Genomic DNA, 25,030 nt, shown 5'->3' on the forward strand with positions numbered 1-25,030 from the left:
TTGGATCCACCCTTGGGGCTTTGTAAGCATTCCACGTGAACACATCAATATTTCTTTTGAGGAACTTTATCAGCTCTTCTTTCTCTAGTAGAGGCAGCTAAGCCCCAACTAGAAAGAACTTCTTTGGATCATCACAAATAACGACTGTTTCTAGATCCTCACATTTCGCCTCCTCGGCTGATCCGTTGACAAGTAACGCCAAGGCTGTTAATTGCTATAAGCCCCCTTTAGCAGCAACCGAGGACTCAGCTTCGGGCTAGTGTAAGATGGCAGCCACCAGGCACTACCTAGCCGTGGATTGACTTCCTAAAATCTCCTTAACTTGTCCCTCAGATGAATACTTCACCTTCTGGTGCAGGGTAGAAGAGACAACTCTCAAAGTATGAAGCCAAGGTCTAGCCACAATGGTTGTGTAGGGTGAGTAAGCGTCCACCATGATGAAATCCACCTTCAACACTTCTAACCCAGTATGTACGGGTAGTCTAATCTGGCCCTTCGGAATAACGACCTTCTCGTCAAAACTTACCAAGGGCAAATTATAGGGTGTTAGGTCCTCAGGTCTCAAATTTAGCCGCTTATATAGGTCGTCAGCACCAATGCCCTGGTCTACCAACACCCTCTTCACATCATATTCCTCAATCCTGAGAGTAACCACTAAAGCATCATCGTAGGGTTGGATGGTTCCGATTTTATCCTTGTCCAAGAAGCCTAAAATTGGTTGGATTTCTAATCTAGCCTTCTTTGGCTCTTGATTAGCGTCCTCGGTGGATAGCCGAGCCACAGACATCACTCTAGAGGGGCAAGAACCAATCCTCCCTAGAGTAGCAAAGATCACATTTATTGTTCTCAAAGGGAGTCTCAAAGAATCATCTCTCCGGGATTCTGAGTTTATCTAGCTCCCTTGGCCATTGGAGTGATGCAAGAGTTGCTTTAACTTTCCTTCACGAACGAGCTAGTCCAAATGGTCCCACAGACTTCTACAATCTTTCGGGGTGTGTCCATGGTCTTGGTGGTATTGGCAATAGAGATTTTGATTGCGCCTTGTGGGGTTTCTTGCCATCTTATTGGGCCATTTGAAGAACGGCTCATGCCATATCTTCTCTAGAACTTGTTGTACCGGTTCTCGGAACACAGCATTGACTGCCTGAGTATTAGCAAATCCTGACTGCCCAACAAAATCTCTTCGTGGCCTGTTGTTATTGTATCTGTCCGACCTAAAATCCCTCCTCTCCTAAGGGATAACCTTCTCCTTTCCTTTCCCCTGCTGCTGGTCTTCCTCAACCATTTTATACTTGTCAATCTGGTCCATAGGTTGGCACACACTGGTAACGGGTTTGCCAATTAGAGATTTCCTCAGACCGTTCTCGGCTGGGAGGCCAATCTTAAAAGTATTGATGGCTACATCGTCAAAGTCACCATCTATCTTGTTGAATATCTCCCAGTATCTATCCGAATATGTTTTCAAGGTTTCTCCCTTTCGCATGCTTAAGGAAAACAGGGAAGCCAAGGACTAAGGAACCCTACTACAGGTGACGAATTAAGAACCAAACGCCTGGGTGAGTTCTTTAAAGGAACTTATGGAATCTGCCCTCAGGCTATCAAACCATCTCATCGCAATGGGTCCCAGACTAGATGGGAAAACCTTGCACATCAAGGCTTCGTCCTTGGAATGAATAGCCATTCTTTGATTGAAGTGGCTTACATGTTCCACAGGGTCTGTTCTACCATTATACTTGGTGAAAGCGGGCTGAGTGAATCGCTGAGGAAGTTTCGCCTCCTCGATTTTACGCCTGAATGGCGATTTGGAGATTTGGTTTAAGACCCTGCTCATAGCGTCGTTTCCTACGTCTTTATGAGGTGGGCTTCTAATGCTCCATTCACAATGGTGTTCCTCCTTATAAGAGAAGGATTCACTAGGCGGGGTTCGAGACCTTCACCTGTAACTAACGTCCCTTTCGTCGTCAGAAGAAACATCAAAATTGGAGGGGGTTCGCCTTCGCTATGCATGGCACAACTCTCTCTTCAACTGGTCAATCTCTAGTTGCATGCCCTTATTACTCCTTGCATGGGAGATATGGTTTCCTCCTCGAGGTTGACTCTTGTCAGTATGTGTGGTATGCATGCTTCCTTAGTGATCACCTCTCCGTTTAAGGTTGACAAAGGGGTCGCCATGCTTGGATCCTAAAGATTATGCTTCATGTGGACCTGATCCTACCATAGTTAACTTTTGCACTCTTCGTGTGGTATACACAAGTTCTTCCCAGTGCCAATTATAAGGACACGGTTTACAGCCCAAACCCAAGGTGTATGGGATATTGGCACAGTAAGGCCAGTACAATAAATTTGTAGAGAATGGGTCAAAGAACTAGGCCCTAATGAATTTAACAACGGCTAGTATGGATTTAAAAGATGATCAAGCAAGAACAAGTCACGTAGGACTGAATGAATTCACTGTCTGAGAAGACAAACCCTGGTATAAATCAATAGAATTTATTGCAAATGCAAATTTGATTGCTACAGTATTCTTTCTCTATTTTTACTGATCCTCATTCTTTCAGGGGTCTCTTACATTATATATCTCCTTTTTAGTTATCCTAGCCTTCCATTTTTCTATCGTCCAAGCCACCACTTAAGTGCCCGTCCCATCAGACACCCCTTCTGACTCTCTGTGAGCTGTGGTAGTGAAGGAAGCACTATTCAAGGGTATTCTCCACATAAATGTGGCCAAAAAAGTAACTGCAATGCATTTAATGCGGAGGTAGTAGCTTTCCATTAGATATTTTTGTGTTCCCTACCTTCTCATGTGTTCATGAGGCACACTTCTAACACTAGAGCTTCTATGGAGGTCATTTTCGTCATTGGAATACGTGTCTAAGCTATATTTGTCATAGCTAAGGAGGAATTCCTCCTCGGACCGCCTTCTACATTTTTCTTACTTATGAGACTCTAAACTGGAATCCCTCATAACTATTTATCCCTTCTCGGACATGTCAACGTCCTCAGATGAGGCTCAAGGCCTAATATATAATTTTGGGCCCTTATCCCTACAATATATATATATATATATATGTAAGACAGATCTAAAGCATCATTAATATCAGTTTCAAGCTTTGAAGCAAATTCGAATTTTACTTTCTATCCAACAGGATTAGTAGTAATTCCATCATGTTCAACAAGAAAGGGATACAAAGCATTTATAAATGGCAAACCAAGAATCACTTTATCAGTCATATTTTTGACAAGGACAGAAGGAATTTTGAAACAGACATTAGCATGACAAATATGAGCGTCATTCAGTTCATATTTAATCTTCATTTGAGAACCCTTAGCAGAAACCAATCTTTCAGTTGATTTTTCAAAATATTTTGAAGGAATCAATCCTTCTTGGATACAATTCTTATCCGCACCATAATCAATCATAGCAATAACAGTGAAATGATAATCATGGGAAACAACAATTTTAACTTTTGTGAACCATTTTGGAGGAAATATGTTGTTAACAAGAGCAAGTTGAGAATAATCAACATTACCTTTATCAGAAAGAAGAGCCTGTTGACTGGATTCATCTCCATCTATGTGCTCATCTTGTTCATTATCAGACTTATTTTATTCAATATTTTTATCAATTTTTAACATTAACAATTCTTGTTTAATATTATGGTTATCACTTTTGATATTTTTAAATTCTTCTTTTAATTCACGTATCTCTTGTTTAACAATATTAATTTCATATTGGAGATCATTAACAGTTAAGTCTTTGGATTTCTTTGTATTAAATCTTTCCAAAGTTTCTTTAAAACTTATTGTTGATTTATGTTTTTTACTAGTTTCACCTTTCAACAAGTTTTTCTTGAACTTATCCAAATATTCTTTTTGTAATTCAGGGTTTTCAATTTGACCAATCAATTTAACCAACAAACTTTCATTTTCTTCACCTTTAGTGAGAGTATTAACAGATTTAATAACATTGCAACAAGAATCTCTACAACCAATTTTAATATTAGGAGAATCAGAAGAATCATCAGCAGATTGATTGCATGAATTAGTTGAAGAAGAAAAATCATCTTCCAAGGAATCAAATGAATTATTTGATTCAAGGATTCTGAATAATTCTTCTTGAGCATTCTCATCAATATTTAACATGTTAAACTTATTTTTTAACTTACCAGGTTTTTGTTTGCAATTTTTACTGAAATGACCAGGTTTTCCACAGTTGAACCATTTACCTTTACTTGATCTTTGGTTAACATATTTTCAGAAACATTTTTCCTTTTAGCATAAAATTTATTAAAATTAGTTCTGTGTTTTTTATAATTTTTTTGGCTTTTATCATGTTTTTTACTCTTTTGCCGAGAAAGAGCAATTAGGGGCAAACCATATTGTTCACAAAAATTACCCATTTCATATTTAGCTTTTCTTTTATTTTTTTAATTAGTGTTTTAACAGTTTTTCATCATTGCACATATTAATTCCAAATTTTTTAATAGTACTTAAAATATCACCATAAGTTAAATTATCATAATCAATGGAATCTTTTTTACCAATTAATTCTTGTTTTACCTTAATATATATATATATATATATATATACATATATATTTTTTAATTTAAATTAAAATTAATTCTTGTTTTACCTTAATATATATATATATATATATATATACATATATATTTTTTAATTTAAATTATTTTTAAATTATTAATTAAATTATTTATTACATCACCGGTTCGACCACCGATCGGACCCCAGTCCAACCAAAAAACCGGTGACCAATCCCTTTTCTGGTTCTTTCACCGTACTAGTTTTTAAAACCATGGTTTCAACAAAATAAGTAAATCTCAAACAGACCCTTAGGCTTCAATTGTTAGCTTTATGATGATCATGGATAACTTAGTTCTTGAAAGTTCCTTGGCATTAGTATTGACTTAGGAAATAGCTTGATAACTTAGGATTTAATATACTTATTTTTCATATTCCATTGTTACATCATTTCAATCAAACCTAAAAAGGAGGGAAAAACAAAAGTCCTCTTAATTAAGGAAACACCGAACTACATCCCTTTAACTACGAAGTCAGATTTACCACCGTACACCCTTGGTACGATGGTCACTCCACAAGTATAAGTGCTTGTGAAGTGTGAGGGGCAAGGGCCAGGGTTCAAGTCTCCAGGAGGGAGCTTCACACACATATACACTTAGATTAGGCTAGAGTAGAATTCTATCTTGTATCAAAAAAAAAAATACTACGAAGTCAGATTTACTTTGAAACTTCAAAAAAGCATTGAATTGCCTATAAATAAGTTGAACTGGCAAAAATTAAAATACTCCCAAACAAAACCCAATGCCTACACTAACATAGCATTCACAATCGCAATTGGTTCATAAAACTTTGCAATTTTTTATGAAGTCAAAAAGGTGATCAATTATTGCGTGTATATATGTATATATATATATATTAGAAATTATCTTCTAACAGTCATTGTACATCGTCATTGTTCATCTCGCTACGATTAACATCTATCACTATTTGTGCAAAGATTCTGACATTATGCAATCACTGTTCACACAGAGATTCCATCAAAAAATTTTGGAATTATTACTGACAGTTACTGTGCGGCAGTTTACTTTCACTGTTTATTGTATTATTACAACTGTACTGTTCATCTTTTGATTTTTTTTTTTTTTTTTCCACTTTTGGATGTCTACATATATGGCATTTGTATGACTCGATAGAGGTAGGCTATAAAAGCTAAAGGCAAACCTTAAGCAGCACACAACTAACTAACTAGCAGTCTTCTTTCCTCTCTTAGTCCCTTATCAGTCCTCAAAAACCCCTTCTTTGTATAAGAAAAAATAAATCCTATATCAGAAAATTACCCTTGTAATATTTTGAAGCATTTGAATGAATAGTAGTGTTTAAAGTATTGTTGAGGGTCATTTTATTAAAACACAAATAAAAGGAAGGAAGCCCAACTCAGCAACGTAGGCAGCAAATAGAAGTAGCAAGCATGGACTAAAACCATTAAGCCCAAGCGGCAGGAATAATGGGTCATAGGTCCATAAAATAAATAAATGGGCCTTGAGGAAGCAAGTGGGCTCGAAAGGCCTGGAAAAAGAGAATAACAAACCCATGGGCAGCGTATGATGTGAAAAAGTAACAATGGGCCGTTGCAGGCTCAAAGTAATGTAAGCAAAGAGAGTAGGGGATTGTTGGCAGACCCACAAACCCCAAGGATGAGTATTAAGTAATTGGTCCAAGGAAGCCCAATGAAGTAAGTAAAAGCCCATGGGAACACAAAGTTAGGAAAAGGGCCGAGGAAGCCCAAAACAAGTAAATGGGCTAAGGATGCCCAAGGGGACACAGGAGCCCCTAAGAAAGAAAGCCCACGGTCATGCAAAGCCATTGGGGGAAGAGAGTAAATGGAAGGTCTAAAAGAGGACCAGCAGGACCAAGTCATTACAACAGGAATGACAGAATAGTATGACAGGATATGATGGCAATCAAGAAATGGGCTAAGAGAAATGTAAAACCCAGTATCAAATGAAGCCCAACCCCTAAAGGGAACAGTGAGTCATAAAACGGCCCAGATAAAAGAATGAAGAGGTGCAGCAGACTGTGCAAACAAAGCTCCAGACCATGGCAAACGCATGAGCAGCAGGCAGATTTTGGACATACTTGAAAAGGGAAGCACGCGCAATGCCCAGACACCACCAGCTTGTACCCAACCAATATAGGACATGATGGGGTCATGGGTAGAGATAAGAGGTAAGGGGGGTATGGTTTGGTGGTGGAGGGAGGGAAAAAGACCTATTCTGCGGCTCCTGTCCAAGCCCTTTTGGGAGGTACGTCCTGCTGGGATGACAGACCATGCAAAAAAGGCAAGGTTGTGGGGGGAATCGTTGGCTGCATGCCATGAGGGAAAGAGAGAGAAAGCATTTACACCGTGGCAGGAAAGGGTGCCACGGCAGACTAACAAACGAAACAAACCTGCCTTTGTCTGACGAGGGTAAGTGGTACAAAGACGAACTCTTTGGTGGTCGGCAAGTATGCCCAGACCAGACAAAGGTGGTTAAGGGGCAAAGTGGTAAAATCTGGTCACGACAAGCCCTATAAGAAGACCCTTGACGTGCCCTGAAGAAGGAATAAAAATCACCGAAAAAACAGAGGGCATCATAAAGTAAAAAAAGAAAACAAGGAAAAACAAGGGAAAGAAAAATATAAGAGAAAAATAGAAAACAAAAGAAAGTTAATACAGTGGGCATGCATCGGTAAGTAGATTTCCCTCTCTCCCCTTTTAAATCCTGCTCTCTTCCAAAACATAAGGAGGATTCTTTTTTTTGGGCATTAACTATTCAGGTCCGGTTCTCTCAAAGCCATTAATCCCTACGGCAGGATCTTTTCCTAGGAGTTTATTTGCATTGAAAGGAGGCGTTCTCCCCTCTTTGGTTTTGCTTCTGCGAACCAAACTTAAACTTGATTTTATGCTCATTCTTGATTAATTCATATTATCTTCTTTCTTCTTTACTTTCTTTGTAAAAGACATTGTTATGACTACAATTATGTTTTGTAAGTAGGGATTATTTGGCCATTTTCCATTAAATAGTTAGAGTACTCTATTTTGTTGTTATTATTATATCTGTCTACCGTAACTCATCTGAAACAGCTCTGTCTATCATAAACACACTCCTGGCAAACGAGGCATAGTTTGTGCACAAGCCGGCCCAAGTTGAGTTACAGTTGGATCAGTCTCAACTCCCTTACTCAGAAACATTTAGGCCCACTACTGCAGGAGGCAGCCCAGCCCAACGCATAGTATGCAAGAAAGGCCCCTACATTAAATTGGCGACTCCACTGGGGAGTTGAGAAATAGATTAGGGACAAAAGCCCTCGCAAAAAAAATGCCTCCAAAGTCCAGGACAACACGAAATATGAGTATCGTGCCCTTGCAAGCAGAGTTTAGGCTAACGACGCTTCACCAACAGTAGCCTAACCAGGCGAAGGGTGCCAAAGGAATGAGGGCTGGACCTCAGCCTCCACTAAGAATCCCCATAATGCCAACACCTTTGTGGAGGTGTTGCAGGCTCTGCAACACTTGCAACAACAAATGATGGAAGAAATCCGTTAGCTAAAAATAGACAAAACGAAAGGAAAAAGGAAGCCACATGATCCAGGAAAAAGGCAGACAAGGAAGAGACACCAGCAAGAGGTGTCCCGTAGAATGCGGATCAACGTTTTATTACTATGGCAAAAGTAGCAGCTCTGCTGGAGTAAGAGAGAGCCAGAGCACCTAAGGAGAGATTCTACACACGAAAACCTCTATACCCACTAAGGGTGCTCAATAAACCATACCCCGAGAGGTACAAGCTGTGAGCCTTCACACAGTAAGATGGCAAGAAGGGAAGTGCTGTTGAGCATGTGAGCAATTCATTGATACACTCGGCCCTTACGCTGCAGAAGAAGACTTGTGTCTTCAAGAATTTTCAAAATCATAGAGTGACCGGGCTTACACCTGGTACATTGGCTTAAAACCAGGATCTATCCTAACATGGGATGACATGGTAGACATATTTTGTACTAAATATTTTCACGGAGAAGAAACAGTAACACTCGCGACTCTGCAAGCAACCAAGCAGAGGAATGGCGAAGACTTGATGGAGTACATCAAGAGATTCAGGGACATAGCACTTGACTGCTATGACCATTAAGAAGAAAGGACACTGGTAGAGATATGTATGACGAATATGATCAGAGAGTACAGGGTAGTCCTGGAGAACTTGAAAATCTCCCAATTTGCAAAGCTGTTACAAAAGGCGAGAAAAACTACCCAGTCTGTAAAACCAAGCATGGAAAAGAGAAGTGCTTCGTAAGCCATGGCAATATGTACTAGTGAGCGGAGAAGGAAGACCGAGGGGAGAGAATACGATACTCCCTCACCAATACCATGCACTTCAAAGGAGCTAGACATATTGCTAGACAAGTGGATAGCAGATGGAGTTTTCAAACCCAATCAAGTTGCTCAAGAGCCCACAGAGGAGGAACGAAGGGACCCACATTTTTGTCGTTTACATAATTACGTGCTACATCCTACCGTAGAATGTTGGGCGCTCTGCAGACTAATCCACTGCAGGATCAATGAAGGGACTCTAGAACTGTCCCAACAGGAAGTCCAAAGAAACCCATTACCGAACCACAAAGGGAAAGCTGTAGTGGTGGTGGTAATCTATACGCAGACCCAAGAAAATACAAAGAAGAAAACTTAGCCTTGCCTGCAGCGGCCATTACCACTCTACAACAGAGTTCCAAGTTCAAAAATTTGTTCGACCAACTGGGACTCACAGCAAAGGAGAGAAAGGTAGCCACGAAGGCTTTGGTGAGCATCACCTCTAGTGCAAGGGTAGAATGTTTGTCGATGGAAGTCCCAAATGACAGGGCTCTCTTACAGGAGTCAATTGAAATCACTTTTAGTAATGAAGATATGGAGGTGGGGTACCAAGATCATAGGAGACTCCTATACTTTGTGGCATCCACAAATCAAATCACCATAAAGAGTGCCTTAGTAAATACAGGTGCCTCTGTGAATCTCATTCCAGTAAGCACTTTACAAGCAGCAAGATTTTCAAAAAGAAGGATTCAGGGGCACCCGATGGAAGTGACAGGGTTCAATGGAAGGGGCGAGTACACCGCAGGCCACATTCAACTATGTTTGAAAATAGGCCCCATAGCTTCTTTAGCTCAGTTCCACGTGGTGAAAACAGAAGTATCCTTTCATGTGCTTTTGGGAAGGCCATGGTTGCGCAAACACCGATTGGTTCCATCCAACTATCACCAGTGCCTGAAAGGAAGGCTGAATGGTAGGATGATACGCATACCCGCAAACCCCTCACCATTCGAGCGGGCAAAGGCCCATTTTGTAGAAACTATGTTCTATGATCAATGGGCTCCATTTGGGGAAAGTTCAGTATCAAATCCACGAGGTACCTTTGTGCCTAGGTAGGAGGACGTCCAGGATAACCCAGAACCCAATCTAAGGGAATTATTGGCAAAAAATAGGAAAAGGAAAGAAGCGTCCGCCGCAGGATCGAATGACACACTCCAATGTGTCAGGATCTGAGGACTTGATGGTAGGATCGTCTACAAATTATGAAGGCACGTGGGGCCGCGATTGAAACACAGACGGGTCCCACCCAAGAAGAGCAACATGAGAATTTGACGTGTTGCGGAGTTCAAGAAAGTTCAGAGGAAGAAAGTAATAAGGAGGAAAGCGAAGGAGTTACGGCAGGAAAAGAGGTATAGGTTACGGTAGAAGAAGAAATGGAGGAAGTTGACCAGGGGTCTGCTTCGCAAGGGCCGAGGCCCATCTCAATTAGTGCAAGTTTCACAAAAAAAGAAAAAACAGAACTGGTACTGTTGTTGAGAGAATTCAAAGACGTATTCGCATGAGACTATAGTGAAATGCCAGGGTTAGACCCTAGGTTAGTTGCACATACGTTAAATGTAGACCCACAGGCCAAGCCAATGGCTTAACCTGCCAGGATATTTCACATAGAGATAGAAGGGCAAATAGTCCAAAAAGTGCAGAAATTACTGGCTGCGAGATTCATCAAGCCTATTCAACACCCCCGCTGGCTATCCAATATAGTACTAGTAAGGAAGAAGAATGGCCAAATAAGGTGTTGTGTAGATTTCAGAAATCTCAACAAAGCGTGCCCAAAAGACGAGTTCCCATTTCCAAATATGGATTTACTGATAGATTCTGTGGCAGGAAGTGTCATGTTCTGATTCATGGATGGTTTCAGTGGGTACAACCAGATCAAAATGTCACCAAAAGATGCCGAGAAAACTGTTTTCAGAACACCCACGGGAAATTTCTACTACACTATGATGCCCTTCGGGTTGAAAAACGCAGGTGCGACTTATCAACAAGCAATGACGGCCATCTTTCACGATGTGATGCATCAAGAGTTAGAAGACTATGTAGACGACATAGTAGTTAAGTCAAAGAAGAGAGAAGAGCACTTCTGTGTGCTGAGAAGAGTATTCAGAAGATGCAGAGCCTTTAAATTGAGAATGAATCCTCTCAAATGCGCGTTTGGTGTATCCTCAGGGAAATTCCTGGGTTTCTTGGTTCACAGCAGGGGAACAGATGTAGACCCAGCCAAAGCCACGACCATTGCAACTATGAGACCTCCAGCCACGGTAAAGGAACTGAACGGTTTTAGACCCCTTAAAACAATCAGATTAACCTAATTAATTAGCCAAGTGATTAACTTAGTCAATTTAAGCAATTCTAGGTTATCAGAAACATACAATCATATCAAAATAATAAAGCGGCGGAATAATAAATAACAAAAGATATGATCACCCAGGAAACCACACAGTAAAAACCTAGGGAGGATTTGACCTAGCTATCCTCAAGGTAAACCTGAATCCACTATGCGAAAGAATCGAAGTTCATACAGAAGGACTACAAGCTCCCCGCTTGACTTCTTAATGCTACCCACCAGTAGAACTTACTGACACAACCACGTGCAAGCTCCGAATTCACGGACTTCTTCTTTCTTGGATTCTCCAATCAGCTACAAGCACCCACGCTTGATATTCTTTAAGCTTCAATGGTAGCAACCGAGTTGATCATCAAGATGTTGAAGTAATCTCTACCTTGAAAATCCTAAGCTTTGTGTAAAGGACAGCTCCTCTAGATCTCACAAGAGATTTACACAAAACCGAAAAATATAAGCAACAATACAACTGGAGCAACTCTCAAAACGTGACTAGGGTTTTTTTTTATATACCTAGGGTAAAAACAAAAAACCCGAAACGTTTAATGAGTTAGGGCTAAGCTGGAATATTTTGTAGAAAAACATTTTGCCCGAGATTCGATCAATCGAGCCTTTCCTTCGATCGATCGAGCTAGGCCGAAATGCACCAATGTATCTGCAACCACTCAATTCCAACTTTACATGAAAACCCAACTTTGAGGAAGTCTAAACAAGACTAAATAACCTGTTTTAATAATGGCTTGCCAACAATATAAATTAGAGTTCTAAATACATAAATTCCTAAATCTTTAGAACCAAACAGGAACTAAAAAGCTTCTTAGAGAAAGTCTCGTATATCCGAAGATTCATCCCTGGATTGGCATCAATCACTTCGGCTTTCACCAAGTTGCTCAAGAAAGCGCAAAATTTTGAATGGGAGAAGCACAGCAAACGGCCTTCAAGAGGCTGCAGCAGATCATGATGAACCTCCCTATAGTGTAGGCCACAATCCATAAAAAGCCATTGCTATTTTACAAGGCCACCAATTCATATGCCATCGATGCATTAGTTACCAAAAAGGATGGAGGTGGCGTCGAGCAACTAGTGTACTACATTAGCCGCGCCTTAAAAGATGCAAAAACTCGTTACCCAATGGCAAAAAGGGCATGTTTGGCTATTATGTATGGCTCACAGAGGTTACGCCATTATTTCTTGGCCTATGAAGTATGGCTGATGACCAAGTCTCATGCTATCAAAATTTTGTTACAGCAACCAATCCTCTCTGATAGAATATCCCAGTGGTTGTTACAATTGTCACAGTATGACTTGAGAATGGAGGTGCCAAGGGCAGTGAAAAGCCAGGCTATAGCAGACTTATTGGCACAGTTTCCAGGTGAAGAAGAATTCCCGTTGGGTGATGAAGTTCTAGGGGAAGTAGCCATGGCAGAAGAGGTCAGAGAACAATGGGTAATGAAGTTTGTTGGGTCTTCTACTGTCCAGTCTGGAGGAGTTGGAGTAGTTTTGTACCATGAAGAAGATAAAGCAATAGCACTATCATTCAAGTTGGAGTTCCTTTGTTCAAAAAACACGGTAGAATACGAAGCCTACTTAACTGGGCTGGCCACAGCTCTTGAAATGGGAGTTAAACATTTGAGAGTACTGAGTGATTCGAACTTAGTGGTCTGCCAGACCAAAGGGAGTTTCTCCCTAAAAGAACCTAGCCTAGCCTCGTACAGAGCAATGGCCCAAAAGATGGAAGAAAAGTTTTTAACTTTTGAAATAGAACATGCTCTAAGGAACGAGAATCGGTTTGCCGATGCGTTGGCTGCACTAGGTTCGCAAATAATGTTCGAAGGGGAAGCACCAGAGTAGAGGTCAGCAAGAGAGAAGAATCCATAATTGAGATGTTGAAAGAAAGGTTCCAAGAAGAACACTGCGAAGGGGATTGGCAGATCCCCATAAAGGAAGCTTTAATGGGGGAAGAAGAAGTCGTGGAGCTAAAAGTACTTAAAGACTACGCCTTGGTGAGAGGAGAATTGTACCGCAGGATGCCGGGTGGAGTCTTGTCCAGATGTGTGAGGCAGGAGAAGGCCCAGAGAAAGTTGAAAGAAGTACATAACAAGACTTGCAGATCCTGCGGGTAGGTCAACCTTTACCGCAGACTTTTATTGGCCAAACATGGGTAAAGATGCAGACCAGGTCCAAACCCAATGTGAAAACTACCAACTTGTGGCAAACAGTGAGGAGAGTTACCCTATGTTCATCAACGAATACTAGAGAAGTCCATTCATACAGTACCTAACAGAAGGCATCCTGCCGCAAAAGCACAATGAAAAATATAAGCTTAAGAGGTTGGCAACGTGCTAATTTTTGCATAATATGGTCCTTTTCAAAAAAGGGTATGATGGGGACCCTTTAAGGTGTTTGGGCCCTGAATAAGCAAGAGAAATAGTAAAGGAATTGTACTCAGGAAAGTGTGGGAAGCACCAGGGAAAGAAAAGGCTTTACAGATGCCTGCTGCAAATGGGCTATTACTGGCCTACCATGAAAAAGGATACGATAGAATTTGTGAAAAAAATACCACAGTTGCCAAATACAGGCCAATTTGATTCACACTCATCCGCAGAATTTGCATAACATGGTCACACCATAGCCCGTCCACACTTGGGGACTTGACTTGGTTGGACAGGTGAATCCGCCATTACGTGAATACATATGGATACTAGTGGCTACAGAATATTTCACTAAGTGGGTAGAGGCAATACCACTTCATAAAGCCACAGGAGGAGCAGTGGCAAACTTTATCAAGGAAAACATAATTGTAAGGTTTGGAGTTCCGCACAGGATCATCAGTGACTATGGTAAACCTTTTGTCAGCAGTGATGTAAGAAAGATGCTAGAGTTTTACCAAGTCAAGCACCACCAGTCATCACCTTATTACCCTCAAGGAAACGGGCAAGCAGAGGCAATGAACAAAACTCTCATAAAAATTATCAGTAAAATGAGCCAAGAGTATACGGGAGGATGGGCAATGCACCTGTCAGACGCTCTTTGGGCTTATAGGAATTCACCAAAGTCAACCACAGGCTTTTCACATTTTTCCTTGGTCTATGGAACTGAGGTGGTGAGTCTAGCAGAGAAAATGACCCTGTCCCTGAGAGTCATGCAGATGCAAGAAAAAGAGAAAAACGAAGAAGTCTTTGCGGCAGAAAGGTGCGAAGATCTAAAAGGACTTGATGAAAAGAGAGAAAAAGCCTAGGAACGCAGCCGCAGATATAGACAAAAGATGACTGAGGCCTATGGCAGGATGACTAAGGAAAGAGTGTTTGTGGAAAGACAACTTGTTCTAAAAGTGACAGACTATGTTAGAAGAGGCCTGGCAGGACCATCGAAGTTTGCACCGAAGTGGGAAGGACCCCTTATGATAAGAGAGGCACATCCAAGTGGGTATTACCGTTTGACTCAAATGAACGGCAGAGACTTAATAGATCCCATCAACAAGAAATGGTTGAAACGTTACTATGCCTAAAGAGAAAAGTTATGCAGTTATCCCTTTCTTTTGTTCTATTAAAAAACTCTTATGTTTCCTTTTACCTTTTCCATCTTTCAAGTGACTATGTCACATGACAAAAAAAATTGTAACTTGCTTCTATGAGGATGCAATGAAAAGCTCAAAGTATTATCATCATATGTAAAAGCGAAAACAGTAGCAAAGTGTAGCATCATAAGTTACAAACCCAAACTGTGGCAAACTAGCCCAAATAAATACTATAGGAAATATAATGTACTAAATAGAGTAATAAGGTGAAGGAAACAACAAAACAAAGAAGAAACTGCATCATCATCAATGAAGTCCAGAAATGAGTGGCTGATCTCCAAAACGACTAGACCCACCTATGTTAGAAAGAAGGTGCTTGCGACGGCCCTCCAAGTCTGCCACTTCCTTTCTCAGAATCTCAAGGCATAAGTCAATAGCATTAACAGTAGGCTGGACTCTCCTCATGAAAATGGCCCAGGCAATCTCTCGAAGGTGGTCCAAGATAAACTCCACAGCAAAACCAACACTAACAAGCTCCTACACCGCAGCCTTCCACTACAGGATCCTCTCGGTGGAGATAGTGTCAACAAAATTGTGCTCAATATCATTTAGGATACTCCCCAACATCCTCAAGGAATGCTTTCTAGCGGAGCAACCAAGTCCGAATCCCTGCATGAAGTCCCCACGGTTGCTATAAACCGTCACCAAGTGAGAAGTGCAGTCCTCAGGGATTCTGAGGCCACGGAAATCTATATAAGGAGGTCCAGAGCCCCAGAAATCCACAGGTCCAAGATCATTGACTTCAGGTTGGTCAAAGCGTGCAAAAAAGGCTGCAGTCTCGCTCACGAGATCTGGAATGGTGGTGGAACTACTGCCCACTTCAAACTGAGAAGGCACTGTAGGAGGTGGACTTGTCAAAAGGGCACAAGGCTTGAAATGAGAAACCTTGATAAAAAATAAAATAAAATAAAATAAAGGGAGATAGACCCACAAGGAAGAAATGAAGAAAGAATAAAATAGGGAAAAGAAAGTTTACCAGAGCTAGCAACAATGGGGGTTGTGGGAAATACAGAGACAGGCACAGAAGGAACTGCAGAAACAAATGCTGTAAATACGACAGAAATTAGTACAAAGGATGTGGCAGGAATGGGTGTTGTGGGCACGGCAGGAGTTACTGCTACAGACACCCCTACGTCTGCTGCAATTCCTAGCCCCTCAAAGGTCTCTGCAAACAGAGAGATAGACATGCAAATAAATGGGGGAGAATGAACTTAGCAAAAAGAGGAGAAGAGTGAACTTAACAAAGAAAGAAGAGAAAGGAAGGAAGAAAGCACATACCCATTGTCTCGGGTGGAACACTCTCCTCTTCTTCAGATTCAGAAATCCTCCTTCCCAAGACGGGCTCATCATCAAGATCCTCGAGAATTTCCCCAGACTCCTCAGAGGACAAATCAGCATCAGGCCCACGGGTGGTAGAAACAAGAATGGAGGAAGGAGTAACTACCAGAGAGGAACCGTCCTTCACAGCCTGAGAAAAAGCAATGAAGGGGTCACCGGTGGAAATGACAAGAGGTGTAACAAGAGTAGCCTTGATCTGAGTAGCAGCAGGAGGGGTGGCTCCCCTTTGAACAGAGGATGTCACGGCAAGAGTAGGGGTAAACTCACTAACCTTTCCAATATGACTACCCTCACCTATGGGTACCGGTCCAATGGGAGAGGTAGTTGCCTCAGCAGGAACTCCACGTGTAGCTGCAGAAGGGGCAGGTGTTGGAAACTCAACCCCACCAAAAAGGCCTTCAATTGGTGTGCCCATGGGGGTAGAAAGCTCCTCGACAGTAGGGCGATATATAGAAAGAGGCTCAGGCTCATCCTAAAAGACAAAAAGAAGGAGGTATGAAGATCAAAGTAACTTTTGGGACGAATGAAGTATTCAAAAGCATGTAGCAGACTGAACACATGTGAATATATATATATATATATATATAAAATAAAAAAAAATAAAAAAAGAAGAAGAGAGAAGGAGAAAGAGTAAATGTACCTCCGATTCAGGTTCCTCGAGCATAATGGGACGGGCGGCTGACGTATCCTCCTTATGCTTAGACTGCAAAGGAAAAGGGGGATAAGAGACAGAGCCAAAGAAAGAAGTCAGCAAGCATGTCAGAATTCACGAAAAGTTAAGAAAAAAAGAGTATATATATGTGTACTTAAAAGACAAAGCAAAGAAAAAAGTTTTTAAAGTGACGTACTTTCAGCTGAACGGCAGGCGCAGGATGGGGAGTTGTCTTTCTCTTACTGTCTCGTGTTCTACTGGCAAGAGTAGCACCTATGGATGGCTGAGGAGTGGCAAACTTGGGCTTGCTAGTAGATTTAAGCTTAGCAGAACCTTTCTTGGCTGGAGCAAGAATAGTTATCACTTTAACCTTCTTTTCCCAACCTAGGAGGTAATCACCTGTGTGCCAATACCATCCTTTTTTCTCCTCATCCCATTCAAAGATGGTGGACCGGCTCTGCTTCCTGGCATATGCCAACACGAACTTGGAAGGAAGGAGCAACCGAGGATTGGGAGAGACAACCATGCTAAGTCTCTCAGGAGGTACGAGAGAGAAACCGCAACTACCTGCCAACTCTTGTTCAAACGAGGTTATTACGGCCTGCCAGTACCCATGCATAGCAGGGGTGCAAAGGTCCTCTCTCAGCGAGCCAGGAACTGTGACTACACTAAAACGCTATCTCCAAAAATCAAAAGCAGTGTGTCGTAGAAAAATCTAACTAAAGTAGGAGACTCTGCAAAGAAGGAAAGGTCATTAGGAATGTTCTGATCCAACCCAAATTGCCTCTTTACCCGGTTGGCAGGATAATGGACAAACCTGACACCTTCATCGGCCAAATAAGGCAACCATCCGGCGTTGGTGGCCGCCAAATAGGTGATACCCGTCTCATCAAAACCGGCTAATGAAGTAGTAGTTCCAACAGTATTAGCAAACAAACCCATAGCAGAATCTATGCATGTGTAACCAATACCCAAATATCTGTAAGCTCTCTAAGAAAAACCAATACCTCCATCAAAGGACTCAACAACGGAATGATCGATAGGCTTCAAACCAGACCAACGGAAAGCCAGAGGAAAATTAGACTCAAATCTGCCACAGAAATCAATAATTACCTGCGGGCAGGATTGGTACTTCTCTTTAGCAAATAGAACAGGCCTACACTTCGCCAAGTATGGGGCACAACGCTCGAATAACAATTGCTGTAGGATGGTGCTATGTACAGAGGAAGTGACTATGTGGCAAGAGCCAGCCTGACTCTCGTCACTCTACAGGATATCCAGTTGAACATACAGATGCCCCAAGAATATGGGGGCCAGCAGCAAACTCACTCTGGCAGATATTTTTATGGCCAAACGAAAATACAAAGGCTTTATGGCATAATGGGGATGGGACCCAAAGACAAACTTGCAAAGCCAAAAAGCAATAAAAGCCACACGACGGGCAACAACAGAAAATTTGAAAGAAGAACTAACCCAGTAAGATAACTTAGCATTTCCAACCATCCTTTTCTTCAACTCCACTTCTATGGCTGCTTCTTCTAAGGAAAGCTCTATGATGGCAAGATCAACATCGCCGAGAATTAGCAAAGTTAACTGATTAGCCACGTCCTCAAGAGTAACGGTGAGTTCACTGCAGGAAAATAAGAACGTGTGGGTAGTGGCGCACCACCGGCGAACCAAATGGCAAAGGTTGTAAAGGTCTCGAAAATTGGATAGACTTCGGGATAAGACAATGGCTTTCAGAATACCGGCCCGCTGAAGCAAACCCATGAAGCTCATATCAAATAACTCACTATCAACCCACTCCTTCCAACTCGAGACAGTACCTGACCTAAATTCGAAATGGATAGGCACAAGAAGCGCAACGCCTTGACGAATGACTAGATCAAAGATGGAGGAAGACACCGGGGCCTAAGAGAAATTGGGGTTTCACTGGCAAAAAACGAGCCACACGCGGCCCGGCAGTGGCGGCACATAGTCACTAGGAATCTTGGGGAAGTGAGGACTGATATTATACCAAGGATCGATCAGAGGGGCACACTCACTATCTAGGTCACGCCGTGCATCTTCCTCATCAGAGTGGTCCGAATTGGAGTGCATGGCCTCTTCTCCTATCTCTTGTCCGATGGGAGGATCGGAAATGACCCATTTCCCTTTATGGCGAGAAGAGGCTTGAGTTTTCACCAATGCCATAGCGTGAGGGCTTGATCGGAGTAAAATGGGAATGGGTGTTTGAAAAGAAGAAAACAGTGAGGGAAGGAAAACAGGTAGGATATTTTGGAATAGAAGGAGTTTATGTCTGCATTGAAAAGGGACTCTCTCCTTAAATACCTGATTTATTAATGCAAGCATGAAGGGAGGCGACTGGTCAGCCATTGAGAAAAGAATGAAATTAATGAGGCGGCGGTTATGTCTTAAAGCAACTGCCATTTTGGGAAATTCGAAGAGTCACTACAAATGGGCCTTGAGGAAGCAAGTGGGCTCGAAAGGCCCAAAAAGAGAGAACAACAAACCCATGGGCAGCATATGATGTGAAAAAGTAAGAATGGGCCGAGCAGACTCAAAGTAATGTAAGCAAAAAGAGTAGGAGATTGTTGGCAGGCCCACAAACCCCAAGGATGAGTATGAAGTAATTGGGCCAGGGAAGCCCAATGAAGTAAGTAAAAGCCCATGGGAACACAAAGTTAGGAAAAGGGCCAAGGAAGCCCAAAACAAGTAAATAGGCCGAGGATGCCCAGAGGGACACAGGAACCCCTAAGTAAGAAAGCCCATGGCCATGCAAAGCCATTTGGGGAAGAGAGTAAATGGCAGGTCTAAAAGAAGACCAGCAAGACCAAGTCATTACAGCAGGAATGACAGAATAGTATGACAGGACATGATGGCAATCAAGAAATGAGCTAAGAGAAATGTAAAACCCAGTATCAAATGAAGCACAGCCCCTAAAGGGAACAGTGAATCATAAAACGGCCCACATAAAAGAATAAAGAGGCGCGACAGACTGTGCAAACAAAGCTCTAGACTGCCGCAAATGCATGAGCAGCAAGCGAATTTTGACATACATGAAAAAGGAAGCACGCGCAAGGCCCAGACACCACTAGCCTATACCCAGCCAATATGGGACGTGGTGAGGTCATGGGTAGAGGTAAGAGGTAAGGAGGGTATGGTTTGGTGGTGGGGTGAGGAGAAAAGACCTATTCTGTAGCTCCTGCCCAAGCCCTTTTTTGAGGTATGTCCTACTGGGATGACAGACCACCCAAAAGAGGCAAGGTTGGGGGGGAACCGTTGGGTGCATGCCATGAGGGAAAGAGAGAGAAAGCATTTACACTGTGGCAAGAAAAGGTGCCGCGACAGACTAACAAGTGAAACAAACTTGCTGTTAGGACATATGTGTTTTCACTTGTCAAGAACATATGTCACTTATTGATGTAAATTGGCTAATTCTTTGACAAAACGCACTCTACTTGTAATTGGGTAGTTCTAGGTGTATTTAATACTTCAAGAAATAAGGTTTCAAGATCAATTCTGTCCAAGAAAAACAAGCTGAAGTGCAAATTCATTAAAGCTCGTCACCTACTCGATAGCTCCTTGACACCTGCTATCTGTCGAGAATTATAAAATCAGATTTTTTGATCTGATTTCTTGGGCTGTCAAATTGTACACAAGTTGCAAAAGCATTGAGCAATCTCTGTTCAAGAAAATTGTGATAAAAGATGAAGTTCTTGACCTAGTTCATCTTCTCTAAAGAAATTGCTGTGTATTTGCACCAAAGGGTTTTGTAACCAAGCATCTTTCTAATCTTCATCGTGTAGGATGAACTGAAGAACTTTGCAGCCAACCTCTCATTCTAAGTTAGTGTTTGAAGTCGCGTACTGGATCCGCGCATTGGTTAGTCACGTACTTGGGAGCCGTGCATCAAAGGTGGGAACTGTCACTACAGATCAAGTCCAATTGGGTATTGGGGTAAGGGTTCAACTGTAGGTTGGTAAGGTACTTGGGATTCCTTTACTTGTAACCGCTTGATTTGATAATAGTGAAGTTTCGGGAGTGGTGACCTGAAAATCACCCTATGGGGTTTTTGCCGCAAGGGTTTTCGCCGCAAGGGTTTTCCTCATTCGTAAACAAATCACCGTGTTATTTATTTTCCACTGCTTAATTAGTTTATTGGTGATTTGTTTGTGCTTCCGCGCGTTTGCATGATAAATTGATTAATTAATAACTTGGCTAATTAATTAATTGGTTTAATCACAAGGGGTCATTCAGTTTGTGGCCTATCAATTGCCTTTGTCTTGCAAGGGTAAGTGGTACACAAACGAACTCTTTGGTGGTCGGCAAGTACGCCCAGACCAGACAAAGGCGGTTAAGGGGCAAAGTGGTAAAATCTGTTCACAGCAGGCCCTATAAGAAGACCCTTGTCGTGCCCTGAAGAAGGGATGGAAAAATTACCGAAAAAACAAAGGGCATCACAAAGTAAAAAAAGAAAACAAGGAAAAACAAGGGAAAGAAAAATAGAAAACAAAAGAAAGTTAATACGGTGGGCATGCACCGGTTGGTCGATTTCCCTCTCTCCCCCTTTAAATCCTACTCTCTTCCAAAACATGAGGAGGATCAGGTCTGGTTCCCTCAAAGTCATTAATCCTCACGACATGATCTTTTCCTGAGAGGTTATTTGCATTGAGAGGAGGCATTCTCCCCTCTTTGGTTTTGCTTCTGCAAACCAAACTTAAATTTGATTTTATGCTTATTCTTGATTAATTCATATTATCTTCTTTCTTCTTTACTTTCTTTGTAAAAGACATTGTTATGACTGCAATTATGTTTTGTAAGTAGGGATTATTTGGTCATTTTCCATTAAATAGTCAAAGTACTCTGTTTTGTTATTATTATTATATCTGCCTGCCATAACTCATCTGAAACAGCTCTGTCTGACGTAAGCACACTCTTGGCAGACGAGGCATAGTTTGTGCACAAGCTGGCCCAAGTTAAGTTACAGTTGGACCGGTCTCAACTCCCTTACTCAGAAACATTTGGGACCACTACCGCAGGAGGCAGCCCAGCCCAACGCATAGTACGCAAAAAAGGCCCCTACAAGTATTATTCAAGTAAGTTTTTAAATCTTCTCAAAATATCACTCACTCATAAAAATCTATTTTGAAAAGATTTAAAAACTTACTTGAATAATACTTCAAACACTAATATTCATTCAAATGCTTCAAAATATTACAAGGATAATTTTTTGATACATGTTTTATTTTTTCTTATACAAGGAATGGATTTTTAGGGACTGATAAGGGACTGAGAGAGGAAAAGAGAAAGATATTTAGTTGGCTGTGAGCTGCTTAAGGTCTTCTTATAGGGGGAAAATGGGCTTTTGCCCTTATTTAAAAAATAAATAAAAAATAAAAATAAAAATAAAAATAATCTAGCACAATGTCCCTGTTTTGAAACTAAGAAGCATAGTGTCCCTTTTTTGAAACTTGATTTTAACAAAATCGAGTTACAGGTAGAACTCGACTTTAACAAAGTCAAGTTTTATGCATATTTTGCCACTTAATTTTTTTTGAAAATTTAAGTGAAACTCGACATTAGCAATGTCGAGTTTCACTTAAAAATTTACATATAACTCAATTTTGAAAATATCGAGTTTTATACCGAACTCGATTTTATTAAAATCAATTTTAAAAAATATGAACATTTTGCTGAATAGTTTCAAAACAGAAACAATGTGCTAGATTTAAAAAAATAAATAAATAAGGGCAAAATCCCATTTTCCCCCTTCTTATAACTTGCTTCTACTGACTCATACAAATGCCATATATAGGCATACAAAAGTGAAAAAAACCAAAAGATGAATAGTACATTCGTAATAATACAATAAACAGTGAAAGTAAACAGTTCTACATAGTAATAAACAGTGCCGCACAGTTCTTGTCAGTAATAATTCCAAATTCTTCTGATAGAATCTCTGCATGAACAATGTCCGCGCAGTGACGAAATCTCTGGACAAATACTTATAGATGTGAATAGTGTCGAGATGAGCAGTAATTGTCAGAAGATAATTTCTAGTACATCCAAATACTGATCCAATGAAAAGTCTTCAATAATTTTTGATACTGGGACTATAAAATGTAAAAAACTCCAATAATACTTCTCTCCTCCAATGTTATTAAGGAGTAGGTGCCAGTAGACCTAAAGGTCATTGGCTATTCCAACAATGTTGAAGGACATGATACGCTTAACCAAGCAACTCAGTCCACGTGCCTCAATGCAAAATTCAGAATTCTAATGCCCCATTCCAATACTAATTCAGAAAAGATTCGAGGTATTCTACTGTTAGAGTCTTTTGGCTGAATATTGCTGAATCTTGGGTTTATTTGTGATATGGATATAGTTCCAAGTTATTTAGGAAATTGAGGAAAGCGAGTGAATTTCGGCAACAGTATTGCTGAAATTCTAACGAAAGTATGAGAGAGAGAAAAAGTGGGAGAGAGAAAATTTTGAATTTCGGCAATGGCAGTACCGAAATTCCTGCTGCCCGAACAGACCGAGTGGGTGTGAAGTGCTCAAAGTGTGTGGATGCCCAAAGGGAAACCAATTGTGGCAATGGAATTGCCGAAATAGGAAAAAAAAATTGTGGCAATTGTGGCAATGTCATTGCCGAAAATGGGAGGTAAAAAAAAATTAGTGGTTGCCAAAATCTGGGGAGGAATTAAAAAAAAAATAATAATAATGTGCTACGTCCATAATATTTTTACAACATTTTCACAACAAATCACAGGTGACTAGTTATTTTTAGTTCAAATTTGAATTTAACACTGAGATTATTTTTGTAATCCAACAATAACAACTAGTAACAACCTCCCACTTAGAATTTGTTGTAAAAATGTTGTAAAAATTGTGTGTACATATCATTTCTCATAAAAAAAAAATGTGGAATGGATTTGCGACAATGGCATTGCCGAAATAAGAGAGGAAAAAAAAAATTGTTGCAATTGGTTTGTGGCAACAACATTGAAGAAATAGGTGGAAAAAAAATTTGTCCAATTGTGGCAATGTCATTGCTGAAAATGGAAGGAAAAAATTCAATGGCATACTTTCTCTCTCATACTTTTGTTAGAATTTCGGCAACACCATTGCCGAAATTCACTCTCTTTCCTCAATTTCCTAAATAACTTGGAACAATGCTCATAACGCAAATAAACTCCAAATTCAGCAATATTCAGCCAAAAGACTCCTACTATTCTAGTCTTCTATAGCTCTTTCAAAATTAAGGTTTTGTATGCGAGGTTTTTTTTTTTTTTTTTTTTTTTTTGGGCTGGACAAGTTGAAAGGTGCCCTTTCAAGGTGTTCCAATCAACATTACACTGTAAACGGAGCATATCAGCTACTTGGCCCTTCAAGAATCAAGATGCAGCTTGTATCTCACAATTTATGCCCTTAAAATTGAAGACCTTTCGAGACCGTTCACATGTGTATTATACCATACATATTGCAACTGGCTCTCTCGTGAACTCCACCTTGTCCCATATGCTGTCTAGTGCACAATTATTGAGCAAACTTAATGGGATTTTCTATTCGGCTTGATTTTAGGGTATAATCCAGATGGCTAGCAGAAAGGACCCACAAAACAATGGGATTCTCCCAAAAATCATTTGCAACATGAAACCTATTATTCCCTGAATCAATGGTTGCAATATGAGTGACGGATTGTGCATTCAAAGTCTATCAATTTAACCTATGATTTATGCTAAATTTTGGATTAAAGTGGCTTATTCCTACAAACAAACTGACCAATCTATGATCTATGTCAATTAATAACTAACCTATATTTTCCTTATCAAAAAAAAAAAAAAAGAAAAAAAAAAAAACTAACCTATATTTCCCCATGCTTTGATTGTGGATTTAAGAAATTTTTTAAAAGCTCTTTAGGAACTTTTTCTTTCTCTCTTCTTCTTCTTCTTCTTTTCATTTTTTTTTTCTTCTTCTTCTTCTTCTACTTCTATAACACCCTAAAATCGAAAGGGGGAATTGTCTGCATAACAAACATTGTAATTGTAATTTAACCACAAAAATTTATATATATATATATATATATTGTGGTTTCAATTTGCCCCAAAACCCTATGGAAGTTGCTCAAGAATATCCATGTATTTTACAAAAATAAAAGAAAAAGAGAAATGAAAAAAA

The 25,030-nt window shown here is 40.6% G+C and overlaps 3 protein-coding genes across 3 annotated transcripts; 2 read left to right on the plus strand and 1 right to left on the minus strand.

The window, feature by feature from the left end:
- Positions 1–283: 283 nt before the first annotated feature.
- LOC111995959 (uncharacterized) lies at positions 284–787 on the minus strand. Its single transcript, XM_024027903.1, has one exon. It carries the CDS (start codon positions 785–787, stop codon positions 284–286), a length of 504 nt encoding a protein of 167 aa, XP_023883671.1.
- A 9,995-nt stretch (positions 788–10,782) lies between these two features.
- LOC111995960 (uncharacterized) lies at positions 10,783–13,130 on the plus strand. Its single transcript, XM_024027904.1, has 2 exons — positions 10,783–11,196; positions 12,261–13,130. Exons 1-2 carry the CDS (start codon positions 10,783–10,785, stop codon positions 13,128–13,130), a joined length of 1,284 nt encoding a protein of 427 aa, XP_023883672.1.
- Positions 13,131–13,162: 32 nt separating this feature from the next.
- LOC111995962 (uncharacterized) lies at positions 13,163–14,517 on the plus strand. Its single transcript, XM_024027905.1, has 2 exons — positions 13,163–13,282; positions 13,948–14,517. The coding sequence occupies exons 1-2, from the start codon at positions 13,163–13,165 to the stop codon at positions 14,515–14,517; spliced, it is 690 nt and encodes a 229-aa protein (XP_023883673.1).
- The last annotated feature ends 10,513 nt before the right edge of the window (positions 14,518–25,030 follow it).

This window comes from Quercus suber, unplaced genomic scaffold, assembly GCF_002906115.3.
Source record: "Quercus suber isolate HL8 unplaced genomic scaffold, Cork oak 2.0 scaffold_5, whole genome shotgun sequence".
Classification (NCBI taxonomy): domain Eukaryota; kingdom Viridiplantae; phylum Streptophyta; class Magnoliopsida; order Fagales; family Fagaceae; genus Quercus; species Quercus suber.

Excerpts from the sequence above, each read along its gene's own strand:
- LOC111995959 (XM_024027903.1), bottom strand. The coding sequence starts at position 787 with ATGTCTGTGGCTCGGCTATCCACCGAGGACGCTAATCAAGAGCCAAAG.
- LOC111995962 (XM_024027905.1), top strand. The coding sequence starts at position 13,163 with ATGTTGAAAGAAAGGTTCCAAGAAGAACACTGCGAAGGGGATTGGCAG. Across the intron at positions 13,283-13,947 it reads TACTTAAAGACTACGCCTTG|GTGAATCCGCCATTACGTGA; the intron begins GTGAGAGGAGAA and ends TTGGTTGGACAG.
- LOC111995960 (XM_024027904.1), top strand. The coding sequence starts at position 10,783 with ATGGATGGTTTCAGTGGGTACAACCAGATCAAAATGTCACCAAAAGAT. Across the intron at positions 11,197-12,260 it reads CTATGAGACCTCCAGCCACG|GCCACAATCCATAAAAAGCC; the intron begins GTAAAGGAACTG and ends CCTATAGTGTAG.